We start from the raw sequence: 22,404 nt of genomic DNA on the forward strand, positions 1-22,404 counted from the left end.
CCATGGGTTCAAGTCTTAGTACTGGACAAAACAAGCAAACCCGTTATACTACACGAGGAACAAAATTATAAGTGTAAGCTTCACAGTAAAGGTGAAAGCCCCAGGCTGCAACAGACATCTGTGACAGTAATGCATTTATAAGAAACCATTTATGCAAAAGTAACTCGTTGACAGAACAAACACAGACCACAAACTGATTTCACGGAATGCAATTTGATCATAGGCATTTCCAGCCTAAGTAGATCTGACTTGAGGTATTACCTTAACTGTTTTGTGTAATTCCAAGAAAGAAAATGGAAAGAGATGAGGGGAATCAACACTTCAAGTTGATGAATTGCCTAAAAGGTCCAGGATTCAACCAGAAAGTTATAAGACAAACAAGAAAGACCCGAGTGTCCTAAGCATGGGGCTGGGAGTGGAAGCAAAGAAACACTTTAAAAGTGTCCAGATGTTAGAGCATGAAGACTTCAAAACAAAAGGATTATAAAATGTAGACAAAAGGATAAAAACAAATAAACAACAATGCTTAGAGGCATCAGGATACAAAGTTTGAAACCAACCTGTTAAGCTTCAGGCCAACCTAGTATACCTAGAAAGTTGAGGCTAGCCTGGGCTTCAGAAAAAAAGACATTTAGGAAGAAACTTAGGCGAGGGTCACAGAACTCAGGAGGAAAGAAGAAAAGAGAAAAGGGGAGGAAGAGAGAGATGAAGAAGGGGCAGGGGAAGGCAAAAGAAGAGATCATGACACCATCTGGACAAGAAGAGGCCATACCCAAAGAGAGCATTACTGTGCTGAAGCCTGGACCTGGGGCTCACACTCATGGCTGCTGCATGATATGCAAGACATCCCTGAGGCCATGGCAGACAGCTGTAAGTCCTATCTAAGATTCTTCCCAGCCACATTAGGAGGACCACAACATTGAGCCTACTACTATCCAAGTATTGTAAGTTTGTAAAAGGAAAGAAAAGACCCTGTCTTCACATTTGCCCTCAGCACACAGTACATTGATTAAAGCATTTCCTGATGAGTCCTCATTCTAATGAAATTCAATGTTACTCTCTCCCTTTATTTGGTCATCAAAGTGTAAAAATCTGCTTTTCAGTGACAAACATAGGTCACTGGTTAGGTTCTTGTTGAAGAATTTGATATTAAATTTACATAAAATGTTTATTATAATTATAGAAGCTGATCAAATATAACAAACTTTCTATGATGAATACTGTTGGCTTCACGGAGTCTACAATCACAGAGAGGACAGGCTTCTGGACAAGCCCCTGAAGGGGTATCTACAGTAGACTGAGTTGGGAAGACCAACCTGAATCATGGATGGAACCATCTCATGGGCTGGAGTCCTAGACAGAATAAAAGGAGAAAGAGAACTGAGCTCCAGCAGTTATCGCTCTCTACTTCCTAACTGTGAGCTGGTGTGAATGAATAGGTTTGACTGTCACAGACTCATGCTTGAATGCCTGGCCACAGGGAGTGACACTATTAGGAGGTGTGGTCTTGTTGGAGGAAGTGTGTCACTATGGGGTCAGGCTTTGAGGTTTCAGAAGCTCAAGATAGATCACTTCCTGCTGTTTACAGATCAAGATATAGAACCCTCAGCTCCTTCTCCAGCACATGCCTGCCTGCATGCTGCCATGCTTCCTGCCACGATGATACTAAACTGAACCTCTGAACCTGTAAGCCAGCCCCAATTATATGTCTGGGTTTTTCTGTTTGTTAGTTTGTCTGTTTTAATAAGAGTTGCTGTGGTCATGTTATCTTTTCACAGCAATAGAACACTGACTAAGACACTAATAAAACCTGAACCAAGACACCATGGATGCAGTGGGAACCGGTGTCTCAATCTTCCCTTCTTCCATACCTTCCCTATCATGATGAACTACACGCTCACCTGTGAGACCAAATAACGTCTTCCTTCGGTTTTTTTGTCACGGTATTTTGTCACAGTGACCAGAAGAATAACGAGGCACTTTAACAATTCCTCCTGCAAACCTGGTTTAACACACACATCTCAACAGTCAGCAACCAGAGGCGAGCGGACCGAGCGTTGCAGGTTAGTCTTGGCTACCAGTGAGATTCTAGCAAGAGATAAGTGAATAGTTACGTGATTAAATAGAACTTACCAGGTAGACGATATGAAGGTCATTCTCTAAAACAAAGCCTTTCATTGCTCTTTGGAGGTCAGCAAAAATATCCAGGGTATCAGTTGGAGAAAGTGAGGAAGAAAGAGTAGCTGATCCAAGGTGTGTTGGGTGATACACCTTTCCTGGAGTGGGGAATACAGGATCAGAGGTTAAAAAAGCAAAGCGCTGCCCTTCTCTACACGTTAACCCTCTCGGCTCTGCCAGTCAGTAAGCAGAAGCTCATCTAACACGTAGGGACCTGTGAGCACAGTTACAAAGTGAGTATGACAGCAACGGTGAGCATTCCTGCCTGAGAGCTGTGTTTACCTCCTGTGCCGTCACTGGGCTCTGCCGCCTGGATGAACTCGTTTTCTAACAGCCACGTCACACAGGCATCGACTGCCCCACGCTGAACATCATCTCGGTTCCTCTGAATCCCTTGCTTCCCTTCCTTTACGTCAGCAGCCAAGAATGTGCAGGCAGCATAAGTCTGCATATCTTGTGACGTACTTGCCACCCCACTGACGATTATCTGCGAGAAAAATGTTTGAAAAGTTCTATAATTTTTTAAAGATGTATAGAGCCCCAACACATGAAGTAAACAAAAGTGCCTTTATTCTCTTAAAAATATCTTCAGTCTTTATGTAGAGACACTTTGTCATCAAACATTACAAATACACATGACACCAACTGACAACATAACATTTTCCTTGAGAGTAGATATCATGTTTTCTTATAAACGAAAAAAGAATATACCTGAATGTTAGAAAACGTGTGTGTGTGTGTGTGTGTGTGTGTGTGTGTGTATGGCAATAATGACTCACATCCACGAGTTGAATACTTTGCTCCTTCCTCTAGAACACATGAACATATAGAAATGCTATTCTTGAATACATCCCATTCAGGAGGATGGGAAGGGAATAAAAAATGAAGTTAATATTTAGTTTGTTACCTTGGCTGGCCTTAACCTCCCGTGTGCTAGAATAAGAAGCAAAAATAGGTCCAGCCCTAGTATAAGTTTATTTTTTTTATAACTTGGGTTGATTTTTATATCCACATGTATCATCTGAGCAGAACTAGGATTAATTTTGTCATCTTTTCTTTGAAGTCATAATGCATTACAAAAAGATTATGTAAAAGTGAAAAGATAAGCCACAGTTACAGCTCAGTAGAGGGATGCACACACAGTGCACACAAGGCTGAGTTCAGTTCTCTACACTACAAAAAAGTTAAAAGAGCTACATGTCGTTCGGTTGTTTAATCATTTTGAAATAGGTTGATATGCTAGTTGCTATATTCAACTCCAAAAATAACCAGATATTCATATACATGGTACATAGGCATATGTGTGTGTGTACATATATGTATATGTGTGTGTACATGTATGTGTCTATGTATTAGAATGTATTTATTAACTTATTTAACAGAGCTCAATAGCAGAGCCTGAAGAACTATGTATGTATGTATGTATGTATGTATGTATGTATGTATGTTTAAATATATGTAAGAAACAGACTCACAATTGAGAAGGCTATAAAACATAACCATCTTGTTCTTAAAGAAAACTCACCTCATATTTTTGACATAATTTTTGATGTGTATAAAAGAGTAAAGTATGATTTCCTGAACTCCTACCTCCAGAATAGCTCGTATCATGGTAGAAGTGACTTCTCCCTGGCTTTGCAGACAGCTGTGCACAGGCTCCAGCGAACCTTGAAGCAGAGCAATGCCCTTGGATTTCTCAGAGTTCTTACAAACTAGTATACTTTCACCTACAACCAAAACACATATCTTCTCAATATAAGCCAAGTCCACAAGGCACTGTAAACCAGAAGTCTGACTTACTGAGAGGAGACAGGAGATGCTAGAGGTTGCTATGGGTGCAGAACTGTAAATCGTAGCTATGGTTTTGAGTTCTGGACAGGCAATCAGAATGTTACCGGAAGCCATACTGCTGCTTTAGCTTTTAAATTAGTCTCAGCTGAAGGCCGGAGAAGCAACGAACATAAATAGACCTTTTGTCTTCTACCTCTATACAAACAAGGCACAGATGTCCCTTTGGAAACATGTTTCTTTGCTCTCTCCTCTATCAGTCACAAGAATCACTACAGACAGAGGGCAGCACTGAGCTGTTTAAATAAACCCACCTCATTGAAATAACACTGCTCTTTCATTAGCTTCTCTGGAGATGCTCCTTACAAACTGCTGCCAAACAACAACACAGCACAGCACAGCACAGCACAGCACGACACGACACGACACGACACGACACGGCACGACACGACACGGCACGGCACGGCACGGCACGGCACGGCACGGCACGGCACGGCACAGCACAGCACAGCACAGCACAAGACAACACAGCACAGCACAAGACAACACAGCACAGCACAGCACAGCACAGCACAGCACAGCACAGCACAGCACAGCACACCACAGCACACCACAGCACACCACAGCACACCACAGCACACCACAGCACACCACAGCACAGCACAGCAGCGTTCCCTTTGTCTTATCATGTCTCCACCCTTTAGGTCTTTGTTAAGAACAACTATGAGACCCCCACACCTAACAGCTTGGACAGGCTTCACTCCTTCCCTATGAAGCCTTCATGCACATAAAAAATTAGAGCACAATACCAAATAGAGATTATATTCCCTTTTCCTACTAATCTCTAACACCCTCAGTTATAGAACATAAAGAATTAGAGAAAGGGCCTTTCCTCTTCATTCCCTGACTGGTGCATCACTAAATAGCTAGGTAATTGCTAGAGGAAGTTTGAAAACTACAAAGTAAAATGCAAATTTAATACTGCTATCTATGGATAATGACAAAACTCAGTTCAAAACCCCTAAAATCATAACACTTACTATTTAAATACTTTAAATCACTATGAAAATCAAATGCACACAAATGTCTAAAATACTTATAAAGTATATCTAAAAATTCAATTGAAGCAAATACAAACTATCATTTTAACAGTTTAGATTTTAGAGACTAGTAAGAAATTGTGTTTTAAGAAAACAGAATCTAATAATAGGAGAAGAGAAACACATAAGGATTTTTTAAAAAAGCAAACTCAAGTATAGCTTTGCAATTTCTCACATTAAACAAATAAAAGCAGCCTTAGTGGAGGATCTAAATATTCTGAACAAAGAAAGGAAGATGACAACTCTTTGAAAATCACCATCAAAATGAAATCCCAGAGAGGAAGCTGCTTCCTGACACAATTTCCTCCCCACTCAGGGCTCTCTCCAAGCATTCAGCTTTGGGCTCAGGGCCACCTCCCAGCCCTTGCCATGTCCTTGGAGCTTTCAGAGGTCATAGAGGATGATTTCTCCTGACTTCTCTATCAGGAGGTGCTCAAAACACTAGTGCAGACAGCAGCCTGTCAGCATGGTTTCTGTAGAAAATGTTTCCTGACTGGAAAGAGACAGAGTGGAATACACCGTCCCCTATGTCACACAGTGTGACTAGAAGAGAAAGCATGCCCAGAACTGGCCTTAGACCTTGCAAATATGAGGAACTTAATTGGTAGCAGCAGATGCTGTTCAAAAAGATTAAATTCTATCGCATGAGACATCGTTACAAATCTTGTAAGAAGTATCGGGATGAATATGTCTATCATTCTGCACTTTCTCTAGATTCAGTAAGGAGCAGTAATAGGAGTGAATCATCAGATCTGATAACACAGAAATGTATCAAGTGGAAGCAAGTTCTTCTGGGCATCCCACCTTTAAGTGTCCCTTATGTCAAGAGTCAAAATTTACCAGACAATGTTTATTGGATCACTGTAATAGTAACCGCAGATTTCAGATAGTTCCTGTGAATCTTCAACTAGATGAGGAAATCCAGTATCAAACTGCTGTGGAAGAGTCTTTTCAAGCACACGTGTGATGCATACAGAATAGACATCTCTGCCTCCTTGCTACCTACAAGTGCCATCTTAAGTAGAAGACATGAAGTCACTCTTTCAGTAATTTCCTGTGCATATTAATAAAAATAATAATTCGGTCTACTATATTAAGTTTTTAATTGAAAATAAAGGTGGGCACCCTGACTGCTTTCTCTGGACAGGTACTTTAACAGCAGGAAGGCATTGAGTTTCCCTTGTGTGATGAAAAGGGAATCCGTTGCCTTTTCCGTCCGTGTATGACGTACTCTGAATGTTTCATCCACTAGTTTATGATTGTTGGTCCCTTCTATTTAGTTCAGAGATAACAGTGAATTCTGGGCGATGTGGTTCCTATAAAACTAATAAACCTGGGCTGTGTCAGAGAGGAAACTTCAAGTGCTAAGTGCGACGGTCCAAAGGGGCTTTTCAAAAGTACAGATCCTAGCTGAGGAATTCAACAATAAGAAAACTGTATTTATATAATGGTTTTATATAAAGTATTTTTGAAGGCTACTGAGATTTCTTAAATAATTTTGATTTTGAAAGCATATTGTACAAATGTTTTGCTATTAGAAGAGCATATCAAGAGAAGGAAAAAGGTTTTCTTTGGAGGTCAGTTTGCTATTTCAATCTAGGTTGGGTAATTCGTGAGCCTAACATATGTGTATGACAGTTCTTTGTAGTCAGTGTTTCTTACTAGCTGGTGAAACTTCTCAGTCACTGACTGATATATTATACTTTTAACTCGCTTGTTTGAAAATCCAAAGTTGCAGAAAATCAAAGTATGTGGATGTGTGCACACACTATTGCGTGTATATATGCACATATATATCTTTGCCTAGAGTTTGTCAGATATGTATAGAATTCCTATTAAAGAATTTTAATAATGGACAAGCAATATAGGATTGAAGTGTTTATCTCATCTGTTTAAATTTCTGTCTGTTACCAAGTTTTTAAAATAGTAAGCCAAAGACTGCACGGTGCAAAGACATGCATGCACTGACTGCCATTACATCTGACACCGTGCTCAGTGTGCTCACTTGTTACGTGTGAAAACGATGCATAGGCGAGAGATTCTACCAGCTACTGCTTCACTACATTTTAGTCAAAATCAAGTGTGTTTTAAATGTTTGCCATAAAGTATTGCAGAGCAGGTCCAGTCACAGAGTAGAGGGTGAAGAGGGGATTCCTGTCCTTCCACATTAATGTTCCATGTTTGCTTTCCTTAAAATAACTAAACACAAAGGAGAACCTCTGAAGTAGCTTGCTAATATATATATAAATATATATACACATATATAGTATATATAATTAAAAAGGTATATATATTAAAAAGGTATATTGACTTTCCTAACACCCTATTAACTTTTCTACAATGAATATTTTTAACTTGCTTTAATAAAAATGTTAATTTTAGATGTGAAAAAAAAATCCCAGAGAGGATAGAATAAAGGGTGTCCAAACTAGATAATCTCTGATCATTTATATAAATAGGATTGCACGGGCTCACAGGCAAAAGTTTTGCCAAGCCTGAGTTTGATCTCCTGGACCCATAGGATGGGAGGGCTACCCTCTGACCTCCACAGCAAAACCCATACATGTAATAAATAACACAAAACAAGATTGCAGAGGACGAAATAACAAAGGAAAACAAGCTGGATGATGGTGGCGCACACCTTTGATCCCAGCACTCGGGAGGCAGAGACAGGTGAGTTCAAGGCCAGAGAGAATTCCAGGACAGCCAGGGCTACACAGAGAAACCCTGCCTTGAAAAACCAACCCACCAACAAACAAATAAGACGTCAGCAAGCTGTCTTGTCCAGTAGGAGTCACCAGTCTTCCTCATCTCATCTCCACTTATTACACACACCGCCCTAACAAGTATCCCTTTGTAAGACTGTCAGAGCTTTGTAAATGCCTCAGAGTTTGGGAATGTCCTTGAAAATCATCATAAACAACATCTAATGAAAACTACAGGAGAAGAAAAAACAAATGCTATTACTTTCTATCATCCATTTATCTTAAGTACAGTGACACAGAAGAATCTCCAGACTCAGGGTGTTCCTAACAGAAAAATACAACTGGAGGCAGACATGTGGTTTCACTACTGGTATGAGACACCAAGAAGCCCAGTCTCAAGACAGGGTGAAAATCAAGGGTAACACCAGCTAGACCTGACACCACACTGAAACAAAGCGAGGGGGCAGAGGTCACAGTGACCAACACAGGACCTCACTGGAAGCTTTACGCACCTGTTAGCAGTGGTACCCAGCAAGAAGTACCAGCCAACAGCAGAGCCCATGTACAAAATTAAGTGGGTTACTCAAGAAGTGATGGGAGGTTCTATTTGACAGAGATCCCTAATGCCTAAGTCTCTAGGCCATACCCTCATACTAAGCTAAACTCATACTAAGCCCACAAGGAAAAAGAACTACCACAGCAAACATAACAGAGAGCAGTGACCAGTCCTGGCAGAGGCTGGGGTTTAGACAATGCTAAGCTCAGCCTCAGAAACACTCCATGATCCTGCCAAGATAGGGAACCAATCACAGATATGAATTTCCACTGAGCTCTGCACCTGGTCCATTCATACTGAGCAGCAAGTCCATCTAACACTGGGTCCCATCCTGAAGATCCTGAGTGAGTCGGGATTTCTATTACTGCAATGAAATACCAAGACCAAAAGCAAGTTGGGGAGGAAAGGTTTATTTGGCTTACACTTTCACACGGTAGTCCATCATGGAAGGAAGTCAGGACAGGATCTGAAGCAGAGCAGAAACCTGGAGGCAGGGGCTAGTGCACAGACCATGGAGGGATGTTGCTTAAAGCTTTGTTCCCCATGGCCTGCTTAGCCTGCTTTCATATAGAACCCATCCCAGGGATGGCACAACCCACAGTAGGTTGGGGTTGGGTTCTCCACATCAATAACTAATTGAGAAAACGCCCTGTAGTCAGACCTTATGGAGATGGAAGTGTCTTCTCCAGGCTCCATCCTTCGGTATAATTCTCCCTTGGGTTGAGTTGACATAAAACTAACCAACACAATTGGCCCCTTCTCAACTGACACCAAAACATGTCACTGTTAAGCTAGCCTTTCCTTTCTCGTTCTTTCCCAAGACCACAAATTATTATCAGCATTCAAATATAAACATCCCAAATTTTAAAAGCCTCATAGTCCTTAAAAATTCAAATGAAAAATTTAGTCTCTTGAAAATAGTCTCTTTTAAAATCCAATGTGTTTTAAAATTCAAACTCTCTCAACTGCCCACTCCTGTAAAATAAAAAATTAAAATCTTTATTACAACAAGGAAGAACTAGGGCACAGTAACAACCAAATCGAAGCAAAACTAAACTCCCAATTGTAAATAACTCAGTAGCCAATGTCTGGGATCTACTCACAATCTTCAGGGCTCTTGCAAGAACTCGGGTCACGTCTTCAACTCTGTCTAAGCAGAATGCACAGGTTGTTTTCTAGGCTTTAGCTGGCTCCACTCCACTGCTGCTGTTCTTAGTGGCCATCCCACGGTGCTGGCATCTACAAAATGCTGGGATCTTCTGCTGCAACTAAGCTACACTTTCACCATAGCCTCTCCTGGGCTGTCTTTAGGGCCACACGGTTCCAAGCCTCAGCTTGCTGCTCTCTGTTAACCACTTCACATCTTCAAAACCAGTACCACCTGCAGGACTCCTACACAACCAAGTTCAGCTGCCAGCATGAGGTACAACTTTGGCCACCTCTGGAACACAGTGCTAATTCTCAGGAACTACTTCCTAGAAGATTTCAGCTCAGTGATTCTGGTCTCTAAATCACAGCTGATGCTTCAGCCCCAGTTGACCAGAACCCATTGTCCCAGCAAAGCAAAGGTCTTACTTTAGTGGTTCTGGTCTCTTCTTAATCACAGCTTCTTAACTCTTCAGCTCCAGGTGACTAGACACCACAGATTCTTTACACAACTGGCTTGGTAGAGTCTTTGCTTCCCTTTAAAACTTCACAAGTCAGGTCGCCATCATCTGCATTTGCTCTGAACTCTCAATCTTCCAAACTCCCACAGAACAGCCCATTGAGCTCTCAACATTCAATGGCTTTTCTAGCCCAAAGTTCCAAATTCCTCCCACAATCTTCCTCACAACAAGCAAAAAATATCCCACTATCGTGGTGCCAACTTGTCTTAGGGTTTCTACTGCTTTGATAAAACACCATGCCCAAAAGCAAGCTGGGAAGGAAAGGGTTTATTTGGCTTAGACTTATACATCTTAGTCCATTACTGAAGGAAGACAGGACAGGAACTCCAACAGGGGAGGAACCGGAATCAGGAGCTGATGCAGAGGCCACGGAAAGATGCTGATTGTTGTTTTGCTCCTCTTGGCTTGCTCAGCCTGTTTTCTTATAGAACCCAGGACCACCAGCCCAGGGGTAACCCCGCCTACAATGGACTGGGCCCTCCCCCATCAATCACTAATTAAGAAAATGCCTTACAGTCAGATCTTATGGAGATATTTCTCAATTGAGGTTCCCTTCTTTCAGGTAACTCTTAGCTCTGTCAAGCTGACATAAGACTAGCCAGCACAGACCCCAGTGAAAGTCTCAAATGATGATCAGGAGGAAATATACTCTACAGTGTATTTTAAAGGTGATTGTAGTGGCCAACCAGTAACTCTATCTGGCAAAATTCAACCAAATTTGCTCTGACAATAAAACCCAGGCAGTAGCTCTGCTTAAAATTAGACTAAAGTCAGCATCCTAATTACATGAAGTAAAAATGGGCCCAGTCTTCCGGTCATTACCAGTGGTAGCACTCGACTCTCCAGCTAGACTAGTAATAAGGGCCTGGTCCTGCCACACAGCAGCCATGGGAACCAGAAGTGGCTATCTCTATATGCACGGTCATCAACTCAATGACACAGATTGCAAAGAATTAGGAAACCGTTAGACCTGAAAATACACCAACAAAATCCCAATGACAGACCCTGAAAAACAGGGAGCCAGGAATAACAGATAAAAGCTACACATAATCCTGTCAAAAATATTTTTATGAAATATGAGAATATTAAAATGAAGTGAGACTTGGAAAATAAGACATAGACACTGGACCGGCGGATCCCGGACCGCAGCAGCTCTCTGCTCCCAAACCCCGTGGGAGAGAGACCTCACCGCCTGATCAAGTGGGCACTCCTGAGGCTGCAGAGCGGAGGAGACCACCAACACTGCCCACCCCTGCCCACATCCCTGGCCCAAGAGGCAACTGTATAAGGCCTCTGGGTTCCCGTAGGGGAGGGCCCGGGAGCGGCAGGACCCCTGCGCCTGAGACACTGCCGGAACCTGAAGGAAACAGACCGGATAAACAGTTCTCTGCACCCAAATCCCGTGGGAGGGAGAGCTGAACCTTCAGAGAGGCGGACACGCCTGGGAAACCAGAAGAGACTGCACTCTGTGCACATCCAGGTGCCAGAGGAAAACACCAAACGCCATCTGGAACCCTGGTGCACGGAGGCTCCTAGAAAGAGCGGCGCAGATCTTCCCGGTTGCTGCCACAGCGGAGAGGACTTAGGCAGTACCCCACGAGCAAACTTGAGCCTTGGAACTGCAGGTAGGACCAACTTTTCCCCTGCAAGAAACCTGCCTGGTGAACTCAAGACACAGGCCCACAGGAACAGCTGAAGACCTGTAGAGAGGAAAAACTACACGCCCGAAAGCAGAACACTCTGTCCCCATAACTGGCTGAAAGAAAACAGGAAAACAGGTCTACAGCACTCCTGACACACAGGTTATAGGACAGTCTAGCCACTGTCAGAAATAGCAGAACAAAGTAACACTAGAGATAATCTGATGGCGAGAGGCAAGCACAGGAACCCAAGCAACAGAAACCAAGACTACATGGCATCATCGGAGCCCAATTCTCCCACCAAAGCAAACACGGAATATCCAAACACACCAGAAAAGCAAGACCTAGTTTCAAAATCATATTTGATCATGATGCTGGAGGACTTCAAGAAAGACATAAAGAACTCCCTTAGAGAACAAGTAGAAGCCTACAGAGAGGAATCGCAAAAATCCCTGAAAGAATTCCAGGAAAACACAATCAAACAGTTGAAGGAATTAAAAATGGAAATAGAAGCAATCAAGAAAGAACACATGGAAACAACCCTGGACATAGAAAATCAAAAGAAAAGACAAGGAGCTGTAGATACAAGCTTCACCAACAGAATTCAAGAGATGGAAGAGAGAATCTCAGGAGCAGAAGATTCCATAGAAATCATTGACTCAACTGTCAAAGATAATGTAAAGCAGAAAAAGCTACTGGTCCAAAACATACAGGAAATCCAGGACTCAATGAGAAGATCAAACCTAAGGATAATAGGTATAGAAGAGAGTGAAGACTCCCAGCTCAAAGGACCAGTAAATATCTTCAACAAAATCATAGAAGAAAACTTCCCTAACCTAAAAAAAGAGATACCCATAGGCATACAAGAAGCCTACAGAACTCCAAATAGATTGGACCAGAAAAGAAACACCTCCCGTCACATAATTGTCAAAACACCAAACGCACAAAATAAAGAAAGAATATTAAAAGCAGTAAGGGAAAAAGGTCAAGTAACATATAAAGGCAGACCTATCAGAATCACACCAGACTTTTCGCCAGAAACTATGAAGGCCAGAAGATCCTGGACAGATGTCATACAGACCCTAAGGGAACACAAATGCCAGCCCAGGTTACTGTATCCTGCAAAACTCTCAATTAACATAGATGGAGAAACCAAGATATTCCATGACAAAACCAAATTTACACAATATCTTTCTACAAGTCCAGCACTACAAAGGATAATAAAGGGTAAAGCCCAACATAAGGAGGCAAGCTATACCCTAGAAGCAAGAAACTAATCATCTTGGCAACAAAACAAAGAGAATGAAAGCACACAAACATAACCTCACTTCCAAATATGAATATAACGGGAAGCAATAATCACTATTCCTTAATATCTCTCAATATCAATGGCCTCAACTCCCCAATAAAAAGACATAGATTAACAAACTGGATACGCAACGAGGACCCTGCATTCTGCTGCCTACAGGAAACACACCTCAGAGACAAAGACAGACATTACCTCAGAGTGAAAGGCTGGAAAACAATTTTCCAAGCAAATGGTCAGAAGAAGCAAGCTGGAGTAGCCATTCTAATATCAAATAAAATCAATTTTCAACTAAAAGTCATCAAAAAAGATAAGGAAGGACACTTCATATTCATCAAAGGAAAAATCCACCAAGATGAACTCTCAATCCTAAATATCTATGCCCCAAATAAAAGGGCACCTACATATGTAAAAGAAACCTTACTAAAGCTCAAAACACACATTGCACCTCACACAATAATAGTGGGAGATTTCAACACCCCACTCTCATCAATGGACAGATCATGGAAACAGAAATTAAACAGAGATGTAGACAGACTAAGAGAAGTCATGAGCCAAATGGACTTAACGGATATTTATAGAACATTCTATCCTAAAGCAAAAGGATATACCTTCTTCTCAGCTCCTCATGGTACTTTCTCCAAAATTGACCATATAATTGGTCAAAAAACGGGCCTCAACAGGTACAGAAAGATAGAAATAATCCCATGCGTGCTATCGGACCACCACGGCCTAAAACTGGTCTTCAATAACAATAAGGGAAGAATGCCCACATATACATGGAAATTGAACAATGCTCTACTCAATGATAACCTGGTCAAGGAAGAAATAAAGAAAGAAATTAAAAACTTTTTAGAATTTAATGAAAATGAAGGTACAACATACCCAAACTTATGGGACACAATGAAAGCTGTGCTAAGAGGAAAACTCATAGCGCTGAGTGCCTGCAGAAAGAAACAGGAAAGAGCATATGTCAGCAGCTTGACAGCACACCTAAAAGCTCTAGAACAAAAAGAAGCAAATACACCCAGGAGGAGTAGAAGGCAAGAAATAATCAAACTCAGAGCTGAAATCAACCAAGTAGAAACAAAAAGGACCATAGAAAGAATCAACAGAACCAAAAGTTGGTTCTTTGAGAAAATCAACAAGATAGATAAACCCTTAGCCAGACTAACGAGAGGACACAGAGAGTGCGTCCAAATTAACAAAATCAGAAATGAAAAGGGAGACATAACTACAGATTGAGAGGAAATTCAAAAAATCATCAGATCTTACTATAAAAACCTATATTCAACAAAACTTGAAAATCTTCAGGAAATGGACAATTTCCTAGACAGATACCAGGTATCGAAGTTAAATCAGGAACAGATAAACCAGTTAAACAACCCCATAACTCCTAAGGAAATAGAAGCAGTCATTAAAGGTCTCCCAACCAAAAAGAGCCCAGGTCCAGACGGGTTTAGTGCAGAATTCTATCAAACCTTCATAGAAGACCTTATACCAATATTATCCAAACTATTCCACAAAATTGAAACAGATGGAGCCCTACCGAATTCCTTCTATGAAGCCACAATTACTCTTATACCTAAACCACACAAAGACCCAACAAAGAAAGAGAACTTCAGACCAATTTCCCTTATGAATATCGACGCAAAAATACTCAATAAAATTCTGGCAAACCGAATTCAAGAGCACATCAAAACAATCATCCACCATGATCAAGTAGGCTTCATCCCAGGCATGCAGGGATGGTTTAATATAAGGAAAACCATCAACGTGATCCATCATATAAACAAACTGAAAGAACAGAACCACATGATCATTTCATTAGATGCTGAGAAAGCATTTGACAAAATTCAACACCCCTTCATGATAAAAGTCCTGGAAAGAATAGGTATTCAAGGCCCATACCTAAACATAGTAAAAGCCATATACAGCAAACCAGTTGCTAACATTAAACTAAATGGAGAGAAACTTGAAGCAATCCCACTAAAATCAGGGACTAGACAAGGCTGCCCACTCTCTCCCTACTTATTCAATATAGTTCTTGAAGTTCTAGCCAGAGCAATCAGACAACAAAAGGAGATCAAGGGGATACAGATCGGAAAAGAAGAGGTCAAAATATCACTATTTGCAGACGACATGATAGTATATTTAAGTGATCCCAAAAGTTCCACCAGAGAACTACTAAAGCTGATAAACAACTTCAGCAAAGTGGCTGGGTATAAAATTAACTCAAATAAATCAGTTGCCTTCCTCTATACAAAAGAGAAACAAGCCGAGAAAGAAATTAGGGAAACGACACCCTTCATAATAGACCCAAATAATATAAAGTACCTCGGTGTGACTTTAACCAAGCAAGTAAAAGATCTGTACAATAAGAACTTCAAGACACTGAGGAAAGAAATTGAAGAAGACCTCAGAAGATGGAAAGATCTCCCATGCTCATGGATTGGCAGGATTAATATAGTAAAAATGGCCATTTTACCAAAAGCAATCTACAGATTCAATGCAATCCCCATCAAAATACCAATCCAATTCTTCAAAGAGTTAGACAGAACAATTTGCAAATTCATCTGGAATAACAAAAAACCCAGGATAGCTAAAGCTATCCTCAACAATAAGAGGACTTCAGGGGGAATCACTATCCCTGAACTCAAGCAGTATTACAGAGCAATAGTGATAAAAACTGCATGGTATTGGTACAGAGACAGACAGATAGACCAATGGAATAGAATTGAAGACCCAGAAATGAACCCACACACCTATGGTCACTTGATTTTTGACAAAGGAGCCAAAACCATCCAATGGAAAAAAGATAGCATTTTCAGCAAATGGTGCTGGTTCACTGGAGGGCAACATGTAGAAGAATGCAGATCGATCCATGCTTATCACCCTGTACAAAGCTTAAGTCCAAGTGGATCAAGGACCTCCACATCAAACCAGACACACTCAAACTAATAGAAGAAAAACTAGGGAAGCATCTGGAACACATGGGCACTGGAAACAATTTCCTGAACAAAACACCAATGGCTTATGCTCTAAGATCAAGAATCGACAAATGGGATCTCATAAAACTGCAAAGCTTCTGTAAGGCAAAGGACACTGTGGTTAGGACAAAACGACAACCAACAGATTGGGAAAAGATCTTTACCAATCCTATAACAGATAGAGGCCTTATATCCAAAATATACAAAGAACTCAAGAAGTTAGACCGCAGGGAAACAAATAACCCTATTAAAAAATGGGGTTCAGAGCTGAACAAAGAATTCACAGCTGAGGAATGCCGAATGGCTGAGAAACACCTAAAGAAATGTTCAACATCTTTAGTCATAAGGGAAATGCAAATCAAAACAACCCTGAGATTTCACCTCACACCAGTGAGAATGGCTAAGATCAAAAACTCAGGTGACAGCAGATGCTGGCGAGGAGGTGGAGAAAGAGGAACACTCCTCCATTGTTGGTGGGATTGCAGACTGGTAAAACCATTCTGGAAATCAGTCTGGAGGTTCCTCAGAAAATTGGACATTGAACTGCCTGAGGATCCAGCCATACCTCTCTTGGGCATATACCCAAAAGATGCCTCAACATATAAAAGAGACACGTGCTCCACTATGTTCATCGCAGCCTTATTTATAATAGCCAGAAACTGGAAAGAACCCAGATGCCCTTCAACAGAGGAATGGATACAGAAAATGTGGTACATCTACACAATGGAATATTACTCAGCTATCAAAAACAACGAGTTTATGAAATTCGTAGGCAAATGGTTGGAACTGGAAAATATCATCCTGAGTGAGCTAACCCACTCACAGAAAGACATACATGGTATGCACTCATTGATAAGTGGCTATTAGCCCAAATGCTTGAATTACCCTAGATCCCTAGAACAAAGGAAACTCAAGACGGATGATCAAAATGTGAATGCTTCACTCCTTCTTTAAATGAGGAAAAAGAATACCCTTGGCAGGGAAGGGAGAGGCAAAGATTAAAACAGAGACTCAAGGAACACCCATTCAGAGCCTGCCCCACAGGTGGCCCATACATATACAGCCACCCAATTAGACAAGATGGATGAAGCAAAGAAGTGCAGACCGACAGGAGCCGGATGTAGATCGCTCCTGAGAGACACAGCCAGAATACAGCAAATACAGAGGCGAATGCCAGCAGCAAACCACTGAGCTGAGAATAGGTCCCCCGTTGAAGGAATCAGAGAAAGAACTGGAAGAGCTTGAAGGTGCTCGAGACCCCAAAAGTACAACAATGTCAAGCAACCAGAGCTTCCAGGGACTAAGCCACTACCTAAAGACTATACATGGACTGACCCTGGACTCTGTCCCCATAGGTAGCAATGAATATCCTAGTAAGAGCACCAGTGGAAGGGGAAGCCCTGGGTCCTGCTAAGACTGAACCCCCAGTGAACTAGACTATGCGGGGAGGATGGCAATGGGGGGAGGTTTGGGAGGGGAACACCCACAAGGAAGGGGAGGGGGGAGGGTGATGTCTGTCCGGAAACCGGGAAAGGGAATAACACTTGAAATGTATATAAGAAATACTCAAGATAATAAAAAAAAAAGAAAAAAAAAAGACATAGACACTGGGAGAAGTTACAAAGAAATAGAAACAATAAACAGAAATAGGAATTTCAAAGTGCAACAGTGGGTCTCCCCAGCAGCTCAGGCAGATGAGGAGCCAGCAAACTCCAGACTGACAGAAATGAACTGGAAATGCTTATAGTCAAGACTCATTTGCATAATAAAAGCAAAAGTAGGAAGTGATAAGGACTAGAAAGATATTTTAAAAAATGAGGGCTGAAAATTTAACCAAATCTAGACAAAGATGCTAACAGCAGTCTATATGAACACAACACAAAGAGCTCACAGGACATTTGTTGCTCTCCAAAGGACCTGGGTTTGAGTCCTAGTACCAATGTGGCAGCTCACAACCATCCAGCCCCAGGGGATCCAATCCCCTCTTCTGACCTCTGAGGGCACACATGCATCACATGCATCACACATGCGTCACACAGATGTGCATATAGACAAACACTCATTGACGCAAAATAAATAACTTTTTAAAAATGCAAAAGCACAAAAGACATTCTAAAAGCAGGAACCACTAAGAAATATATTCATATAGGGGAATCCCAGGAAACAGTGAGCAGTTTTTTTCAGCAGAAACTCCATAGGCTGGAAAGGGCAGATGTTATGTTAACAGTACCCAGACACTTGAGCACTTTCACTTTACCCAGGTAAGCTGATCTTCAGAAATGAGGAAATAAATAACCTTCCCAGAACAAAAGCTAAAGGAATTGATTATGAGGGCTGCCTCACAAGAATTACATAACTGCCTTCTTTAAGTTATGTTAATATTAATTAATTAATACAAAATAAAGGAAAATTCAAAAGTCAATAGTATAAGTAAAGGAGAATCATATTCAAAATACTCTGTACTAAAATGGTATTGTATTGGGTGATTTTATCTCTAGTGTGACAATTAACAGGCAAGTCTATTAAGACAGGTATGACTAACTATAAAAATTATAAATTATATGTTTTGACATTAAATGAGGGGAAGAACAAGCAGGATAAGGAGACATGGGAGGAGATGGACCATGAGCACATGGCCAGGAGAAACAGCACGTATTTGGGAAACACTGCTGGGGGGGAGAGGAGGTTGGGGGGTGGCAGGCCAGCAGTTAGGAAAGTAGATTAGGGTTACCCCCAGTATTTGTCAAAGCCAAATAAAAAAAACATATTCTGAGTCTCATTTATTTGTAAGCTAGTTGGGGTTAAGGTTAAAGTGTTTGCACTTCATAATGGTGAGCCAAAGTGAGGCAAGAACTTACTTAGAACACAGCTGCTGGAGAGATCAAAGGGCGCTCTGAAGCTTTGGTTGCTTGGGACCAGCTGGCTGGACGGAAGTGCCCAGGAAGGCTTTGTACTCCTGGGGTTGCTGGAGAGACCAACAGCGGTTCTCCCAAGAGCTGCACACTGCTCTGGAAAACCAGCACTCTGCTTGATGGAAAGCACTACTAGTGCTGAGGCCAGCAGAGAGGGAGAGGGGGCACAGCAGCTTAATCTGGGCCCACTGAGACCCCGCCCTGATGCCTGTTGAGAGACAACCAACCATTGCAGGGCACATGGGCCAAGGACAACTGGAGGATGCCCAGGGATGAAGGCTTAAAGCCTCCAGAAGCAGAGCGGGTTGCAGGGGCCTGGTCTTCAAGGCTGGCAAAAGGCAGGACCAGGAGCCCCAAGCTAGCTGAACAGCTGGGGTGGGGCTGATGCAGCACAAGGTACAAGCTAAAAAGTCCTAAGAATCTAAACTGATAAAGTGTTGAGTTTAAAGAACAATATATAAGAAAGGGAAGCTAAGTATAAAACATCAGAAATATTTCATTTAAACATAAGAAAATAAAGTCCTTAGGGAGAAGTTGTGAAACTAAAAAGGAAAACTTCTATATTTGGGATGGAGGGAAGCACAATGCCACACTGCATCTGGATTCCATATGATCCAGTCTCACTTATCAGCAAGCACATTGCTGTTTGTTCAGTGCTTACAGTTTTGTCCTTTTTGGGAGAAATCAGAATAAAACAGACTTGGAGAAAGAAAGAAGACACTGAGAAATTATATACTACATTAAAAACTATAAATCAGAGGCTGAATCAAATCAAAATAGGAAACCCTCAGAGGAATCCAATCTGGAACTTAAAATAACATCAAAAAGCATAGTTCCAGACAGGTTCTACAGGGGCTTGAGAAATTAGAGTGGCAGCCGGTAGAGATGCAATATCTCTATTAAGAATTCTTAATATTCTCTATTAAGAATCCAGATTCTATTTATTGATGCTCAGCTTAAAGCGATGCCACACGATGGATTGTGTGTTTCATTTGATAGCTTGGAGAGCTGAGGTATGTAACATGTTGATACATCATACAGAATTGACACATGTGCAGAGTTCCGATGGACTTCTGCCTGGTGTTCTGAGGGGTGACTCTGATATTGCATTTATTAGAGAGGATGGCCATCTTAGAGATGCCTTTACAGATTAAAATTGATGGTGCTCGGACATACATGCCCATACAATTGTATGGCAAGAAACCTATTCCAGATATAGCTTACAGTCCTAGAGGTCAAGGCAGTATACAAAGACCTAACAGGACTTGGAAGGAAATGCTCATAGGACAGACGGGAGATACGATATCTCCCAAAGATGATTTAAAATGCGATTTGTTGACTTTAAATTTTTTAAAGGCAGTGAGACAAATAGCACAACTGCTAAGATACACTGGATTTTAGAAAGGACTGCTGAGTTAGATCAGCCTGTAGAAGTTCTAATTCAAAATGGAAGAAAGACGATATGTTATGTTGGGGTGGAGATTTACATTTGGTCCAACAAGAAACGAAAAGCTATTATCTCCCACCAAAATTACTGAAAACAGTATTTGACCAGGGAAGTGCCCCTGAAGATCTTGGCTACAGACAAAGAGAGGGAGATTGGCAAGATCAACAAAACAGGTAATATATGCACTCATCCTGCTGCTTGAGAACAGCTCTGAGACTGGCTGACACATAAGAAATGTCTTTGCATTGCCAATAGATCTTGTTGACTACAAAATCCCAAGACTTTTCATGCCATTCTTTTAAACGGTATAAATAAAAATTGATATTACAATCTGATTTAATCCAAACTAACTTCTGAAGAAAGACGTTTTCTTTCACCTGCTCAAAGAGCAGGAAATCATCTTTAATTGATCTGTGCACCTGCACATTCCATAGAAACGTCTTTATAAAATTATGTACTGCTTGTAAGGCGTGTATCTGCAGAATGGAAGACCAGGAGGCCAGCCCTGAAAGGACTCACCTACTGTTCGAGTTCCCAGGTTGGTCCTACCTCAACTGCACTGAAGCTGTTTCCTCTAAAGATTTGCTTCCAGGACATTTTCAAAACAGCTAATTTACTTGGTCCAGCCTTTCGGACTTCATTTAAGCCTGTACTTTCTCAACGTACAGAGACTAGACAACAAATGCTACAGCTAGCTTTCTTAACAAATGCTACAGCTAGTTTTCTTTTTGACCTAACCATCTTCCAGCAGACTGGACCTGGCCATGAGAAAAGAGAAGCAGGAAAATTACAGATAGAGATAAAGACAAAGGAGACTGAGAGGGGCAAGACAAAGGACCAAGAGAAGAAGAAAGGGAGAGGGCAAGGGAAATAACCTAACCAAAACATCAGGGTTATAAGGGACAATGAGAAACAGGGGTGAGGGAAGCCCATGAACTGGAGAAGTTTGGGATAAGCCAGGTTGGCAGCATGAACTCTGACATGTGTAACAGGTACTTGTGATGCTAAGGGAGCTGGAAGACCAACATGCTCTCTTGTATACTGAAAGACACCACGGATGGCCATTTGTCCTTTCTGCCAGTGATAAGGAAATGACTCCTTTGATAGAGGGGAACCAGCTTCCTGAGGAATGCTTTTGTCTGCCAGAATTTGAACCTGAAACTGTCCTTCTCCCACTCAGATGTACTCCCCTTAGAAAACATTAGAAACGGGCTGGAGAGACGGCTCAGTGGTTAAGTCACTGACTGCTCTCCCAGAGGTCCTGAGTTCAATTCCCGGCAACCACATGGTGGCTCACAACCATCTGTAATGGGATCTGATGCCCTCTTCTAGTGTGTCTGAAGACAGAGACAGTGTACTCACATACAATAAATATATACAATAAATAAACATTTAAAAAAAGAAAACATTAGAAAACAAACAGGCTTTTAACAGATAATAACAAGATAAAAATAAAATAAAAATCTAACATATTAGAATTGGATAAAACAAACCAACAGAAGGAAAAGAATCCAAGAGAAGACACAAGGATCAGAGACCCACTGGTTCACAGACTCAGGAATCCCACAGAAACACTAAACTGGAAGCCATAATATATACACCGAGGATCTGGTGTAGACCCGTGTAGACCCGTGTAGACCTTGCCCATGTGGCTTCAGTCTCTGTGAGTTCACATAAGCTTTGCTCACGCTGACTTAAAGAGCCTCATTTTCTTGGTGTTCTTCATCCCCTCTGGTTATAACATTCTGCCTACTCTTCCACAGAGGTCCCTGGTCTCTGAGGGGAGGGTCTGAGGAAAGCCTCCCATTTAGAGGTGAGTGTTCCAAGGTCTCTCACTTTCTGCATAATGTCTGGCTGTGGATCTCTGTATTTAAGCTTCTCTGATGATGGCTGAGCAGACACTGAATTCTGAGTACAGGAGAATGTCATTAGGAGTACTGTTGTTGCTTTTCTTCTCCCCTTACAACATCCTCTAGGTCAGGTTATGTAGTCTTAGACTCATGGTCATCCAGGAAGTGTCGGGTATGGGTCCCACCTCATGAAGTGGGTCTTAAGTCAGATCCGATATTGGAAGCTTTTTGCAAGATATTGCAAGCTTTATACCACCATTACCCT

At 41.5% G+C, this 22,404-nt stretch overlaps 1 protein-coding gene and 1 pseudogene across 1 annotated transcript in view; one reads left to right on the plus strand and one right to left on the minus strand.

Moving 5' to 3' along the window:
• Positions 1-22,404, minus strand: part of Polq (DNA polymerase theta) — a 102,058-nt gene that overhangs the window by 44,465 nt on the left and 35,189 nt on the right. Inside the window, 3 exon segments of the mRNA NM_001105878.1 lie at positions 2,134-2,276; positions 2,461-2,665; positions 3,769-3,905. Of these exon segments, the coding sequence (NP_001099348.1) occupies positions 2,134-2,276; positions 2,461-2,665; positions 3,769-3,905 (485 nt within the window).
• Positions 5,436-6,105, plus strand: Rnf138-ps4 (ring finger protein 138, pseudogene 4; annotated as a pseudogene).

Source organism: Rattus norvegicus, chromosome 11 (assembly GCF_021556685.1).
Source record: "Rattus norvegicus strain SHRSP/BbbUtx chromosome 11, alternate assembly SHRSP_T2T, whole genome shotgun sequence".
Lineage (NCBI taxonomy): Eukaryota > Metazoa > Chordata > Mammalia > Rodentia > Muridae > Rattus > Rattus norvegicus.